The 16563-nt window shown below is 43.5% G+C and overlaps 1 protein-coding gene across 1 annotated transcript in view; it reads left to right on the top strand.

Annotated features, from left to right (window-relative positions):
* The first annotated feature begins 559 nt into the window (after positions 1-559).
* WAS (WASP actin nucleation promoting factor) overlaps positions 560-16563 on the top strand; it is a 52033-nt gene continuing 36029 nt past the window's right edge. The window contains exon 1 of the mRNA XM_082263790.1: positions 560-737. Within this exon, the coding sequence (XP_082119916.1) occupies positions 624-737 (114 nt within the window). The 5' untranslated portion in view covers positions 560-623. The remainder of the gene's footprint in view (positions 738-16563) is intronic.

The raw sequence follows: 16563 nt of genomic DNA, 5'->3' as shown, positions 1-16563 counted from the left end.
TTCCTTTTTTTTTTTTTATTGCACATACCTTGCGCCATTTGCACTCATATATATTTGTGATACGTTGATTTTACACAAGTTGCACGGCATATAAGGACAATTAATTTGCACAGATAATGGTTTACATACTTATTGGCAATTATTGCACATAATCACAATAGGAGCACTTTAAACAGCTCATATACAGCAAGCGCTAAGGTGAGGTTCATCTATTGGAAGCCTTTTTCTCTTCAGTTATGTTGGCTGTATTTACATTTTATAGCTGAACAAAAAGGATTTTTAAAACCTCCAGGATTTTTGTTTTTGAGCTCTTTTCTAAAAACAATAAACCCAAAAAATATTTGATTAGCTAAAATCAGTTAAGGAGCTTCACCATGTTATTAAATAAGCCCAGTTTGGCAGCCGAGGCATCTTTAAGAAATTACAGTGTCTCACCTGATCTATACAAAGACATGTACGTGGTGGTTCATTGCTGAATTTGTGTAACTTCCCCTCCTTCTGCACTTAGTAAGCCCTTTTTATTGCTGGTGGTTTTCAGCTTCCGTTCTGCCTTAATCTACTTTTTGTGCGGAAGTTCCCTTTTTCTGTGACTTGACACTCACAACAAGAGACAAAGTCCAGCCATGAGCAGAGGAGCGACTAAGCCTACGGGCCGCACCCAGGAAAATGTCTCTTCTGTCCTTCTTTTGGAGAAGGAGAACCAGAAGGTGTTCCAGTTGCTGGGGAGGAAGTGCACGGTAAGATGGGTAGACCCTGGGTGGGCTCTGGTTCCTCTGCCCTCACTCTAGAGGCCTATAGAGACGCTGATAGTAAATCAGTATCAGATGAGCACTCATAAAAAACAAATTGAGTTGTTAACTAGGTCTGGAAAAAAAAATTTCAAGAACCTATTGGTCTTTCAATTGGGCTTTTTTTTTCTTTTAAGTGAACCTGTTGTGAAGGTATTATGTAAAATGTAGATGATGGTACCAGGGGGTACCTACACTTACATACAACTTTCTTTCTGACTACCCAAGGTTTATAGGTATTTATGCATGCATTTATTTTACTACCAGTATAGGCAATAAAATATCAAGACCTGGTCACATTATAGCTTATCTTTAGCAAATATATTATTTTTGTTTTGGATAGTGTGGTAAAGGGGTTGGAAACTGTCAGTGTCCCCACTGGGGAGATTTTACCTAACCTCCCCTCCCCTCCCCATGACAGGAAGTCAGAAGGACATTAAGCAGTATCTTAACACTAGTTGTAACAGCCAACGAGACTGATATGAGACCTGAGGGGCTATTGAGGCGTTATAAATTAAGAAAATGTGTGTGCATGTGAATGTAGCACTGTCCCCGCAGGGCCTGCTGAATAGTGACTTGACAGGCTCCCCTGATTACCAGCACACGGTTACCGTGAGATATAGTCCATAGATCCCTCCTTGCTCCTGATGGCTTATCACACAAATAGGGGTGTTGATTTTTTTGGTGTTTATTTGGATCTGGGACAACAGAAGAGAATAGTGGGATACTCCAGTTAAACTATTCACATTAGTTGAGGACTTCTATCTTCAGGCATTCTATGTTAATTGAAAACAGCTAGGCTGCTTAATCCACACTGTGTAGAAAGGGTTAAGTCTCTTGCTCTTTACTCTCTGACAAGACGACTTGATAACTTATCTTCAGGACACTCTCACTAGCATCCCCTCTCAACTGTCACCCATCCACTGACTATCCTAGGAGCAGGGGTGGCCCCCCTCAGGTCAGGCCCCTTGACACGAGATTCTGTACTCACTGTACTGCAGAGACAGATCCTCCAGTGTCTCCCCTCTCAGTCAGCTTCTCTGGACCTCCGGATTCAGTTTCTTACTGCTACTCTCAAGGCCCTCAGGATGACCCCCTGAGGCCGCATGGCACCTCTACAGAGGAGAAGGCAGCCGCCCCTCTCCCTCCGGGCCTCTGCTATCCAGACGAAAGACCTCAAACACATGTGCTCCTGGCTTTTATACAGTAGCCCAGTATGCCCTGAGGCACCTTTCCTCTGACAAATCTCTAGGGCTGTATCAAAAGCCTGTGCACCCATTCGTCAGGTTTCCTCCCACTGTCCAATATGCCTTCCTATTGGACCAGTGTGAAACACTCTCCAGAGAGAATGAGTTGCATCCTGAGCACAATGAGCAGACCTCACTAACAGATCCTGCTCTCGGGTAGGCAAAGAAAAATATGGATTTACCTGCAGTTCTTCTAGTAAGCAGACAGAGCTCAAATTATACTTTCTCACTAGCACCTACCTAGGAGGGTGCTACATGAAGATAAGACAAAACAAGTACAGTAGGTTGCTGTTGACATATCAAATCAAGAGTCAAGTAAAATTACTGTGGGCGGGTCGGCAAATGGTTAAGATCAATGACAGTAGAAAAGTCGCTGGGCCCCTTATTTGCATCTTTATTTGAATTTTTAGACTTAAACATGAGGGATTGTAGGTAGTTGGATGCAAACTGACGCAAGTCCCATTTGGAGGGGTTTCCCATTGTCATAATTTTGATAAGCCCCACGCTCATCAAAATTTTGCCAATGAGAAACCTCTCCAAATGGGACTTGCGTCAGTTTGCATCCAACTACCTACAATCCCTCATGTTTGAGTCCGAAAATTCAAATAAGGATGCAGAGGTTTTCTGTTTTTTCCCACACCCGCATGGACTCAGTGGATGTAAACAGATGTACATTTGCTTACACCTGCCGGCCTGCCTATAGATTTACATAGAGCTTCCAATCAGGTCCAACTGACAGGCGAAGCTGAATGGAAAGCTCACATGAACGAGGCCTAAAGCTGGATACACACTATACAACTTTTGTTGTTAGATTTTCTTTAGATTTACCTTCAACTATGAAGTGCAGGGACCTGCCTGATTGCATACAAATTGAAAGTGTTTAGATTTGACCTCATATTACAGGCATACCCCACTTTTAAGTACACAATGGGACCAGGGCATGTATGTAAAACGAAAATGTACCTAAAGTGAAGCAATACCTTTTTTCATTTCTCAATGCATGTCAATACACTAGCTCCATAGGAAATCTTGGTCAGCTTGACATGGCACTGCTCCCAAACCATAAGTGACAAGGACACCAAGTTTAGGGAGCATGTTAAGGGGATCCAGGACTATGACATGGTAGATTACCGAGGCAAGCTGGCCGGCCACAAATAGGATATGTTGTAGTCCTGGGTCCCCTCTCAGTGCTCTCTAAGTTTGGTATCCCTGTCACTTATGGTTTGGGAGCAGTGCCATGTCAAGCTGACCTAGATTTCCCACAGATGCCAATGTTAAAAACCGGGAGTAGTGCCATGCCAAGCTGACCAGGCTGTGTCCGTACTCGCGAGTGTACATAAAGTGAGTGTACTTAACCACTTAAGCCCCGGAGGATTTGGCTGCTGAAAGACCAGAGGGTATTTTGCAATTCAGCACTGCGTGACTTTAACAGACAATTGCGCGGTCGTGCGACGCTGTACCTAAACGAATTTGACGTCCTTTTTTTCCCACAAACAGAGCTTTCTTTTGGTGGTATTTGATCACCTGTGCGATTTTTTGATCATGCGCTATAAATAAAAAAAGAGCGTTAATTTTGCAAAAATAACAATATTTTTCATATTTTTTTATATGAAATTCCCCCCCAAAAAAATTTAAAAATCAAAATTTTTTAACATTTTCGGCCAATTTGTTTTATGCTACATATGTTTGGTAAAAAAAAATCGCAAAAAGCGTATTTTGATTGGTTTGCGCAAAAGTTATCACGTTTACTAACAAAGGGAAAGATTTTTGTCATTTTTGTTGTTTTTTTTTTTAACGTGTAATGGCGGCGATCTGCGATTTTTTTTGCGGTACTGCGACATTGCAGCGGACAGATCGGACCCTTGACTGACATTTTTGACACTTTTGGGGTTACCAGTGACATTAGTACAGTAATCAGTGCTATACATATGCACTGTTACTGTAAAATTACACTGGCAGTGAAGGGGTTAACTTTATTTGAGAGGGAGGGGCTGTGTGTGTCCCTAGGGGCGTGATTCTAACTGTGATTGGCTGTGGCTTGAGCTGTAGGAACAATGATCAACGGTCCTACATAGTAGAACCGTATGATCATTGTTTCTACACAGGGGAGAACGACAGGCTGCTTATTTACACAAGCCGCCTGCCTTTCTCCCTCTCCCCCGACGATCGCTGAGTGACCGGGGGACATCGGGTCCGCCGGTCACACGCGCGGGGGGGTCCGTGACCGCGCGGGAGTGCGCCGCTGGCGGCGCGCGCTCGCTCCCCAGAGCCTCACAGGCTAGTGACGTACCGATACGTCACTCTGCCTGTGAGGGGCTGACCGCCGCAGTACACAAACAGAAGTCACTTCAGTGATGCAGCATACGCGGGGAGCAACAACCTGTTAAAAAAAAGTGTTGAGGCACTTGGTGCCAAACTAAAAAAAATTAAAATTGAGAACAACCTAACAAAAACAACTTGCGTGTGTAGGTGTGTGGCACTAACAAAAAAAAAAGGATGCATAATATACCGAAATCTTACAACTGAGCATAATCCCAAATAATCAAGGGACCATCATATGGGTAGGGATACTACCCCGACTTTGAGGCTAACAGTAATATATAAAACTAATCAGACCGGATTAAAGCAAGTCAGGCATGGAAGCAGTGGTAGCATCTTCTATCCACCTTGTCCACACTATATCAATTTTTTTTAGGACAGCCCCTGTTAGCATATGTGTGTAGCACCCTCCTGGGTAGGTGCTAGTGAGAGAATATCGTTTTTGGCTCTGTCTGCCTATCAGAGGAGCAGCAGGCAAATCTATATTGCTTTCTTCCTACCAGAGTGCAGGATCTGAAAGTCAGGTCTGCTCAGTATGTGATTCATTGGGTCTAGAGAGTGGTTCCCACTGGTCCAATAGGGAAGCATGTTGGACAGTGGGAGGAAACCTGACCAATGGGTACATAGGCATAGATACAGTAGTGGTGATTGGCAGAGACTGGCTGTTTCATCGCATTCTGGGATACTGTATAAAAACTAGGAGCACATGTGCTGCGGGGTCTTTGGCTGGTGAGCAGAGTCCCGGAGGGAGGGTGGCGGCTGTCTCCTCCTCTGTAGCAGTGGCATGTGGCATCAAGAGGTCGTCCTGTGGGACATGGGAACGGAGCTGAACCCAGAGTCTAAGGGGGGGGGGGGGACACTGGGGAGAGACCCTAGAAAAACAGTATCATGAGTACAGGGGATCATGTCTAGGGGCATGACCTGAGGGGGGCCATCCCGGAGTAGGATAGTTAGAGGACGGGTGTCAGTGGTCAAGAAAGACGAAGCTAGGATAGTGTCCTGAAGAGAATTTAGTTCATCAAGTCATCTGGATAGAGACTTAATCCCAAATTCACCTAAGTGGCAGGGTGAATCAACAGCCTGACTGTATCAAGAATTAGAAGTCCTCCATCTTGCAAATAGATATTTGGAGTATCTCACTATTCCCTTCTCCCACCCCTAATTTAAATAAAACACCAAAAACAACTACATACACCTGGACTGATCATTGACTGAGCCAAGAAGTAAAGTATTAAATTGTAAATGCCAGTATTGCTAACGGTAACCCAGGGGGACCCGTAAGTGTGATATACAGCAGTCCTTAAGGGGGCAGTGCTACATGTGTCTTTGAACATAGGTAAGGTGGAGTTCACTAGTTGTTGTCAGAATTGGGTTGAAGGGGGAGATGATTTCTTTCAAGACAAGGTAATTGCCTTCCTGGCATAAAACAGGAGTAACCCAAGTAGGGTCTTTTCCACTGTGGTGGGGACAAGGTCATCCTCCAGGCCCACTAAACAAATTCTAAAGAAATGAGCAAAGGAGGTACCAACCACTGCCATTAGTGTGTGCAGCTCATTGCATTGGGGTGTGCACCCCAGAGCACAAACACACATGCGTGTATATCAGCAGAGCAGTGGACGGTGTCAGTGGAGCAGAGATTGATGTCAGTAGAGCAGTGGGTGGTGTCAGTAGTTTTTATTTTTATTATTTTTTAATTTTGTTTTTTACTTTTTTTTGTTTTTTTTTTTTTTTACAATACGATTATTTTTTTATTTTTTTTTTACAATGTTTTTAGGAGCCCTGTTGGAGTAAATGATCAACAGTCTAAACAGAGAGAAAGGGACTCACGACAGAGCTTCCCCAGTACCTTTCTCTGCAGCCTCAGCTGCCCTGGACAGTGAACGAAAAGGAAATGCTCTGTGCTGAGTGGCTTCCTATTCATTCACAAACTGAAGCATAGTAAACATAGCTTACTATGCTTCAGTTAAGAATGAACACAGGAGTGATCGGTACAGATCACTCACTGTGTTAATTCATTCATCCATCCTGAAACATCCCCTGCAGCAGCAGGTGGGAGAGGAGAGGAAGGAAGCTGGCAGCACTGCAGAGGGGAGACAGGGGGCACCAGGAAACAGGCGGAATTTACACCACCAGGGCTTTTTTCTCCAGCGGGAACGTGGGGAACGCAGTCCTGGCACCTCCAGCACTGAATGTATGCCATAGCAAAAGGTTCTTGGGTGTGCTGGAGGGTCTACCGATGCTGGCTGCTGGGGGATCTATTGTTGCTGGAGGGGATCTATTTTTGTATGCCAATCTATTGTTGCTGATGGGGTATCATTTGTTACTGGGGGTTAATTGTTGCTGGAAGGCATCTACTGTTTAGGGAAGGGTCTACTATTGCTGACTGCTGGAGAGTGCATTGATGCTTGCTGCTGGGAGATCTATTGTCGCTGCTGAGGGTATATTGTTGCTGGAGGGGGGGTCCATTATGGCTGGCTGCGGGGGATCTATTTTATTGCTTTTCTTGTTATCATTACCAAATTCCATACTACAAAATGATACTTGGCCCTATATTCTCCAAAAGGGGCTGTAATGGGATCTGGGTAGGGGGGTGTAACCAAGGGTCAGTGCTCGGAGGTGGGTAGGGGGCAGAGACATGAAGTGACTTAGAATGGGGGAGTTCCTGCACCTATTCTAGAATTAAAAAAGCCCTGGGCACCACACAGGGTGATTAGGGTGTGCCCAGGCACACCCGACACACCCTGTGCAAATGCCTATGACCATTGCAATTAAATACGTTCACAACTTCTCCCCAATACAGTGAGATAGCTGGACAGTTCCAAAAGATGTGTATAAAATCTTTGAGCTGATGAGAACATGTCCAACAGGCCAGAAAGGAAGCTGAGTTTAGCCTATAGAGGCAATGCAGTGTATATTAGGCCCTGTGCAGAATTTTGAATTGCACCAGCCTATCGCGTATGGAAACCAGATTTATAAAAGGGGATTCCCAAATATCTGTCCAATCTTCATCGTCGAAATCCGGGATATCCCTCAGCCATTTCCGTCTGAGGGATCACAGGTCCGGGAGGGACTCCATTAGAAGATGCTCATAAATGACAGACATAGGTTTTCCCAAATCATCTGACCTAAGCAACGATTCAAGTTCAAAACATTCCATATCTAGCTGTCTAGAAGGAAACTGACAAATAAAGGCATGTGAAACCTGTATGTACCGGAAACAAATGAGCTGGAAATTCACAGTATGTGAAAGAATTTTAATTTGACATTTGGCCCAGCCTTTGGGGTCTGGCATGGCAAAAAATTAAGGTAGGGAGGGGTTGTTCCATAACGGGGTATGCAGGGAGAGGGACGTACGAGGTGGCTGCCTACAGCCTAAGCCCCACCCAGTGACGTACAGTATTTAGGTTTTGTGCTGCCCTAGGCCTGACTAATCTTGTGCACCCCCTAATTTAAATATGACCCATCCCTTCCTGTAAAGGCCATACCCCTTCCTGTTTATGACCCGCCCTGTCATCTGTAAACCACAACCACAGTCTATAAGTGCAGCCTCATCAGTTCCCATAAGTTAAGCCTCATCAGTGCCCATCAGTGCAGCCTCATCAATGCCCATCAGTGCCGCCTCATTAGTGCCCATCAGTGCAGTTTATCAGTACCCACCATTGCCGCCTCATCAGTGGCCATCAAAGCAGCATATTAGTGCCCATCAGTACAGCCTATTAGCGCCCGTCAGTGCAGCATATGAGTGCCCATCAGTGCCTGGGGGTAGAGGAGAGTAGGTGGAGCATTTGGCTGCAGTGCCACACTTATTAGCATTGGCGGACATCAGGCCAGTTGTGGTCAGCGGCCTGCGGTCTGTCCGAATGTCCTGACCGGGCGGTATTATCATACTGGCAGGTAGCAGTGTGACTGCTTTATGGGGGTACCAGACTGATTTGCCTCCTGGACCCTGCCCTCCAGCCCAATTCACCACATAAGACTGGCACTATACAAAAAGTGTAGCGCAAGCCGGCCGGGGCCCTTTTCCTGCCAGGAGGAGGCTGTTTTTTTTTTTTTTCGTGCAGGGAGCAGCTTTTTGCTGCCCCCCTGCAAAGTGCCGCCCTAGGCCTGGGCCTTGTTGGCCTAGGCCCAGATACAGCACTGGCCCCACCGCCAGGCTCGTAGAGTAGGTAGAGTCGTTTCCATGGAGGGAGTTAGTTAATAAGGGGCCTTGGGACCTCTATACAAAAGTAGTTGTAGCTTCTAGTGACTATAGGATGGCTGCCTCCAAAACCATTGAGGGCTTGGAAGAAAACCGTTGAGAGGTTGGAACTGCAATCTGCATTTTATATCTGCAATCTCTAAGCAATTTTTGACCTGACTTTTTTTTTTATTTATTTAAATTTGTATTAATTTATTAATCATCCTTTATTACAACAATCTCTTAGATTCTCCTTTAAAAAAAAAAACCTCAAGAATACATATTCACGTACCCATAAAAGAAACAAATACAATTATCAAATGATCTAACCCATACTCCCCCCCCCCCCCCCCACAAGCTCCTTCATGTTTACCTTTATTCCCTCTCTTCTTCTTTCTTTCTTTTTATCTCATTCCCTCCACCAACTCCAATTTCTTTCATTCTCCTCTGATCTCTTTATATTTCCTGTATTCCCTAATATCTATCCATCTACCCCATATTTTTTAAAAATCTTTCTTTTTTATTTTCACCATTGTATTTCCCCTATAGGAATTTTTTTTTTTTTCATTTTGAAAAGAGTAAGGGAGGGTATGTCAATTTATTATTTGCCATCTGTGTCCCATTGGGGAAATTTACCTTCACTTCCTGTCCCACAGCCAAAACAGGAAGCAAGAGAAAATCCATGCAAATAATGGGAATCCCTTGGGACCCCCAGGTCATTAGAACTAGTGTACCCATTGGAAGATTTCCCCTTTATTACATCCCCCCCCCCCTCAATTTCTCTAATCAGCTGGATGACCTCATCCCAGAAACTCCGTATCCTTGGACACTCCCACCAGATATGAATCATTGTTCCTCTATTGCCGCATTCTCCCCAGTAAAGTGGGGATATTCCGACCTGATAATTGTGTGTTTTAGCTGGTGTCAAGTACCATCTGGTCAACCACTTATAATTCATTTCAACAGTTTTTGTATTTATTGCTGTCACATCTGCTAATTTTAGTATTTTTTCTTTCATGTGTTCACATGCTTTCTGTTAAACTTTATTATAAATGTATTTCATACGCATATTAAAAGGGAAAACGCATATGAAAGGGACATGTACGCTGGTCACTACATTGAAAGGGGCATGTACGCTGGTCACTACATTGAAAGGGGCATGTACGCTGGTCACTACATTGAAAGGGGGCATGTACGCTGGTCACTGCATTGAAGGGGGCCTGTACACTGGTCACTGCATTGAAAGGGGGCATGTACACTGGTCACTGCATTGAAAGGGGGCATGTACGCTGGTCACTGCATTGAAAGGGGGTATGTACGCTGGTCCCTGCATTGAAAGGGGGCATGTACGCTGGTCACTGCATTGAAGGGGGCATGTACGCTGGTCACTGCATTGAAGGGGGCATGTACACTGGTCACTGCATTGAAGGGGGCATGTACACTGGTCACTGCATTGAAAGGGGGCATGTACACTGGTCACTGCATTGAAAGGGGGCATGTACGCTGGTCACTGCATTGAAAGGAGGCATGTACGCTGGTCACTGCATTGAAAGGGGGCATGTACGCTGGTCACTGTTTTGAAGGGGGCACGCTGGTCACTGTGCATTGAAGGGGGCACACTGGTCACTGTGCATTGAAAGGGGACACACTGGTCACTGTGCATTGAAAGGGGACACACTGGTCACTGTGCATTGAAAGGGAGCACGCTAGTCACTGTGCATTGAAAGGGGGCACGCTGGTCTCTCTGCATTGAAAGGGTGCACGCTGGTCTCTCTGCATTGAAAGGGGGCACACTATACCTTAATTACTGAAGGCCCCTTTCACACTTTTGCGATCTCAAAGTCACACAATTTTTTACAGCGCTTTTTGCTGCAAAGCAATGCCTATTACATTTTTCTGTTTGCGCCCCCCAAAATTTTTGATCACCAGCCGCCACTGCCTAGGGTGCAAAGAAAAAGTGTAATCGGCAAATAAACTGCTGTACTCAGTTGAAGGACAATTATTGATATAACATTAATGACAGGTTTCCTTTAATTATGTTTGTCACTCCTTCAGGACAGGTACTAAACAGTCCTACTTTCACACAATGTCTCCCAATTAGAGCTCTGTGGGAAGTAGTCAACAATGGCAAATGAGCTTCTCATTTAACCAGTTCTGGACCGGAAGGATTTGCCCCCTTAATGACCAGGCCATTTTTTTGCGATCGGCACTGCGTTACTTTACCGGAAAACGTCCTTTTTTTTCCCACAAACAAAGCTTGCTTTTGGTGGCATTTGATCACCTGTGCGATTTTTATTTTATTTTTATCTTTTGCGCTATAAACAAAAAAAGAGCAACAATTCTGAAAAAAAAAAAAAAGAAAAACAATATTTATCACATTCTGCTATATACCATTCCCAAAAAAACAAAAATGTAAAAATCAAAAATTTTCATCCTTTTAGGCCAATTTGTATTCTGCTACATATTTGTGGGGGAAAAAATCGCAATAAGCGTATTTTGTTTGGTTTGCGCAAAAGTTCAGGTATATGAGAGGCCCCTGCGCTATCACAACAAAAATTAACCAGAAAACAGGAGGAGAACTGCAGCTCCTAGTTCTGCCTAACCAAGAAACTGAAACTGAATATAAAGCAAAGATAGTAAGATAATGAAGCTGCGCTTATCCAGTAAGTATATAACAAATGTTGGTTATACAATTGTCACTGTAAAGTGATAATAATACAAAGTAATACCTGGATTATATATAAATATAATGTGACTGAAGTGCCGTGGGTATCCAAAATAGCAATTTATAGTGCTTACAGATTAATATAGGGTGACTACAGTGCCAATATTGTCAGTGGTGACTGAGTGACACCAAGAAATAAATAATAATAAAAAATGATTAAAATTTCTAAATAATACAGGATCATATGCAGGGCCGTCTTTTCCACTGGGCATGCCCGGCGGTTGCCCGGGGGCCCCACTTGCCAAGGGGCCCCTGGTGGTCTAGGGCCCCCCGTTCCGTTGTCCGCCGGCCCGGGCCCCCCCTGTTGTTTTCCGCCTGCCGGCAGCGGCCGTGGCTCGAGTCTGCACTGAAGTGCACACTGGTTGCTAAGGCCAGCCCGATCGGCATCTAGCAACCAGTGACATTAGTAGAGCAGAGTGCAGATCCAGGATGCACAGCGCCGCAGCGGAGGACTAGGAGGAGGATCCTCCTCCTCGTCGGCTCGTCCTCCTCTCCCCCGTCTCGACCCTAGAAGACTGGCTCCGCCTCCGCCTCCACCCACCTCCTTCCATGTGCAGCCATTGTAAAGGTAAGGCAGCCAGCCCAGCTGCCAGGCTGCTTGATTAAATTATATTTTTTTTTAACTCATGGCAATGATGGCATGATGATGATCGACGACACAAGAGACAGACAACTACCTGTCCTGGAGGATATACCTTACTATATATTGGTCCCTGTAATATGTATATAGTAAGGTATATATCCTCCAGGTAGTAGTTGTACTCTCTTGTAGTATAGTGTTCCCTGTAATGTGTATATAGTCTATATACATATTACAGGGAACACTATATACTACAAGAGAGTACAACTACTACCTGGAGTATATACCTTACTATATACATATTACAGGGACCAATATATACTACGAGACAACTACCTGGAGTATATACCTTACTATATACATATTACATGGAACACTATATACTACAAGAGTCTCTTGTAGTATATATTGGTCCCTGTAATATGTATATAGTAAGGTATATCCTCCAGGTAGTTGTCTCTTGTAGTATATATTGGTCCCTGTAATATGTATATAGTTAGGTATATCCTCCAGGTAGTTGTATTCTCTTGTAGTATATATTGGTCCCTGTAATATGTATATAGTAAGGTATATACTCCAGGTAGTAGCTGTACTCTCTTGTAGTATATATTGGTCCCTGTAATATGTATATAGTAAGGTATATACTCCAGGTAGTAGTTGTACTCTCTTGTAGTATATAGTGTTCCCTGTAATGTGTATATAGTCTATAGTCAACTAATACCTGGAGTATATACCTTACTATATACATATTACAGGGACCAATATATACTACAAGAGACAACTACCTTGCATTTTTATTCTCGTGCGTGATTGTGTAGGCAGTGGGCCCCAGTGCACTGCATTGCCCAGGGGCCTATAAGGCTCTTAAGATGGCACTGATCATATGCTGAAAGCAATAAAACAGTCCATAAGTAAAATATAAAAGATGATGTGACTTCAGTGCCAATACTGTGAATGGTGACTGGCTGACACCAATAAATAGATAATTAGTAAGAAGAATTTAATAAATAATACATGATCATCGGCTGAAAGCAATAAGGCAGTCCATAAATAAATTATAAATATTTAATGTATGAATCACACCATAAATGTTCATAAACGTGAGTAAAGTTGAGATCTTGTGAGTGCTATTCCCGCTGGGGGGTACAGGTGAACTAATCAGGGGGGTGACTTTAACACCAACAGTGGGCAGTGATGAGATAAGAATGCAATTCTTCCGGGTGTACTACACCCTTACCTTACTGCTGTAGGGTTACAGCATAAAAGAGGGGAGGCCTCCTGACACTCCAGCAATCATTAAGCTATATTAATTCTAACGATTGCCACAGAACACTGTAGCTCAGCATAGTGCGCTGCGGATCAAAAGGCCTTGCCCCTCCTTCCGAGTACTAGATTGACTGCCAACTGCGGAGTACAGAAATCTATCTTCTCCCTTTTCTGTTTGGATTACAATTACTGGTTATTACCGTGTGGATTACAGTTAATTAATCACCTTTGCTGTGGATTACAAATACTTTCTTTGGATTGGCCGAGGACACCCTTGCCGGTGAAGACTAGTGAGGCCTCACTCATCCAGGAGACTCTTGCAATCTAGCGTAAAGGGGGCCCCCGAGATTATTCAGAGTGCACTCTGATAGTTAGCTTGGTGCAGATATATTAGTACTACTACGGAGTTAATAGTAGCAGAGTTATTCTTTAAAAACTGTTGAATCTTGGTTTGTGGTCACTCTTGCATTACACTTAAGAAATAGTGTATTTACAAAATCACAAAGCATTAATCCTTTAGTATATATCAATATATATGTTAGGATTGTTATTTTGATCCTGAGTGCTGAACTCTACTTAATAACAGGTTGGGGATTCAGGATCTATTTGTCATTAAAGCGGAGTTCCACCCTAGTTATACATTTTTTTATAAAAATACCCCCGGGACAGTCAGGGCTAGCACATTCCACAATGGCTAGCCTCTGATCTGTCCCGGGTTGCACTTACCTTTCAGGAGAAATACTTACCTTGAAATTGTCTTGTCCAGCGCTGCCATCTCAGGTGTGGGCAGCTTGAAGCCAGCACGATCCTCTTCCGCGTCCTCTTCGGTCCTCTTCGGTCCCACGATGCACTGCACCGGCCCCGACGTCACTTCCGGGTCGCGCGCGTCATCCCTCCACAGCTTCTGGGCATGCCCAGAAGCTGTTTAGAAGGGAATGACGCGCGCGCCCCGGAACTGACGTCGGGGCCGGTGCAGGCGCAATGATTCCTGGGAGCGATGACGTTCAGCTCCCAGGAATCACTGCAAAAGCCAGGAAGTGACGAATCGCCGTGGCCCGCCGAGGGGAGGAAGAAGGAAGTAAGGTGAGTATATTTTCTCTAAAAGGTAAGTGAAAAAAAAAAAAAAATTGCGATTATCCATTTGTTTTTCAGGTGACCGGGAGCGAGAAGATGGAGGTAAGTATAAATTTCGGGTGGAACTCCGCTTTAATGCTCTTGTATTAATTGTTTTATTGATACTGTTTGTGCATTTTTCTAAACTCAAGCTAAACATTAGTAAACCTAATTCTTATTTGCAAATTGTGGTAGTCTTCAATCATTTACAATGACAGAACCTATAGTGTCAAGTGGGTTGGACAACGTTCAGGGCAACCGAAGTGAGGAGGATGTGTCTACATTTAGCCGCTCCCCAGGGGGCATGGCTACACTTACTAATCTGATATCTAAGAGTCAAAATCTGAATAAGCAGGTTGCATACAATTTATTCTTAACCTTCCTAGCGGTATTCCCAAGCATGACTCGGGGTTAGATTTTAGAGCCAAAAGCGGTAACCCCGAGCCACACTCGGGGTAGCGCTAGGAAGATCGCTGGATCCTGGTAGAGGTTTTACTTACCTTTTCTCCGGGATCCAGCGAAGAATGCAGGCGGTATGCAGCGGCGGAGCTTCCTCCCGATCGTCTGCGAGCCCCGGCTTCCGTCTCCGGCGACGTGATGTCCGCCGGGGGGGTGGAACCGGCGGCAAATTCAAATGTAAAATACACTGATACCATTCATTTCCTGCAGTTTTACTGTACTTTTTATGTAAATATATATATATATATACAGTATATATATATATATATATACACACACATATATATATATACTATATATATATATATATATATATATATATATATATCTATATATATATATATATACGTAATTCTTGTGAATGAGCAGCCCAAACCAACTGTATACATTATATATATATATATATATATATATATATATATATATAAATACGTATATATATATATATATATATATATATATAATATATGTATACATAATATATGTATACATACATATATATATATATAATATATCTAATAAATGTATACAGTTGGTTTGGGCTGCTCATTCACAAGAATTACATGCAAAATAATGGTACCGCTTTCAACACCTAAAATACAAAAGAATCATACCGCCAGGGAGGTTAAAGGAGCGCACTGCTGCCCTGCTGTGTAACTCACAGAGGTGGATTTACTAAAGGCAAATAGACTGTGCCCTTTGCAAGTGCAGTTAGTTCCAGAGCTTAGTAAATGAGTTGAAGCCAATCACATGCAAGAAAAAATTGTAAAACAAATGCATTTTTGCTTACACGTGATTGGATGATGGAAGTCACCAGGGCTGCCCCCCATTTATTAAGCTTTGGTAAAACTTCACTTGCAAAGTGCACAGTCTATTTGCCTTTATAATAAACCCCAAAATGTCTGCTGCAAGCTTCCCTTTACCTCCCCACAATTAGGTTACAGATGCAGTCTGCTTTGTAAACGGTAATGGAATAAGCCATGGTGAATAAGATGTATATAATACCAACACAGCTAAGCCATTCCATGTACCTACCAGCAGATTTATGGTCACTGTACAGTTAAGATGGATGCTTTTGAATGTGCGGTCAAGCCCATTTAATGATGAAGTTCTAGTAATAGGGCTCCTAGGGGGTGACAACTTGCCTGTACGGGGTGTACATGACCACTGTGGCTTATTATATGCTGTATTGGGCCTTTCACCAGCCATACAGTAATACCTGTCTAATCCCTATGATCAAACTCTCTTACATACCCCATGCCCACAGTGACAATTTATCCAAGTGGGTAAGGTGAAAGAGTTTTGTGGGGAAGATTACTCATAGGCGAAACACAGTGCACATGGCTTCTGTACCCTCATAATGGATGCTCTTGAATATGCCGTAAGCCCATTGTGATTTACTGATGAGGATCCAGTTATAGAGCTCCCAAGGGGTGACAAGTTACCTACATGTGGTACACTTAAAGTGCAACTAAAGGCAAAACTTTTTTTAGTGGAGATGGGTACTGGAGACTGGTTGCTGTCTGTGCCCCCATCAGGGAGGTTTCCCTTCTCTATTTGTCCTGTAATGTCATTAAAAATTAAAGTGAAAGAAAATCCCAAATTTTGTGTTGTTCCCAAAAATGTAATAAAGGGGAAATCTTCCAATGGGTACACTAGTTCTAATGACCTGGGGTTCCGAAGGGATTCCCATAATTTGCAATGATTTCCTGTTTTGGCTGTGGGACAGGAAGTGAAGGGAAATTTCCCCAATGGGACACAGATGGCAAATAAAAACAATTGACATACCCTCCCTTACTCTATTCAAAATGAAAAGAAAAAAAAAGTTTTGCCTATAGTTCTACTTTAAATATTGAGACTTATTAGTTGTTGTGTTGAGCCTAGCACCA

The sequence above is a fragment of the Pelophylax lessonae genome, assembly GCF_965119305.1.
Source record: "Pelophylax lessonae genome assembly, chromosome: 7".
In the NCBI taxonomy this organism is placed as follows: Eukaryota; Metazoa; Chordata; class Amphibia; order Anura; family Ranidae; genus Pelophylax; species Pelophylax lessonae.
Note: the sequence above shows the minus strand (reverse complement) of the source record. Positions and strands in the feature narration are given on the sequence as shown.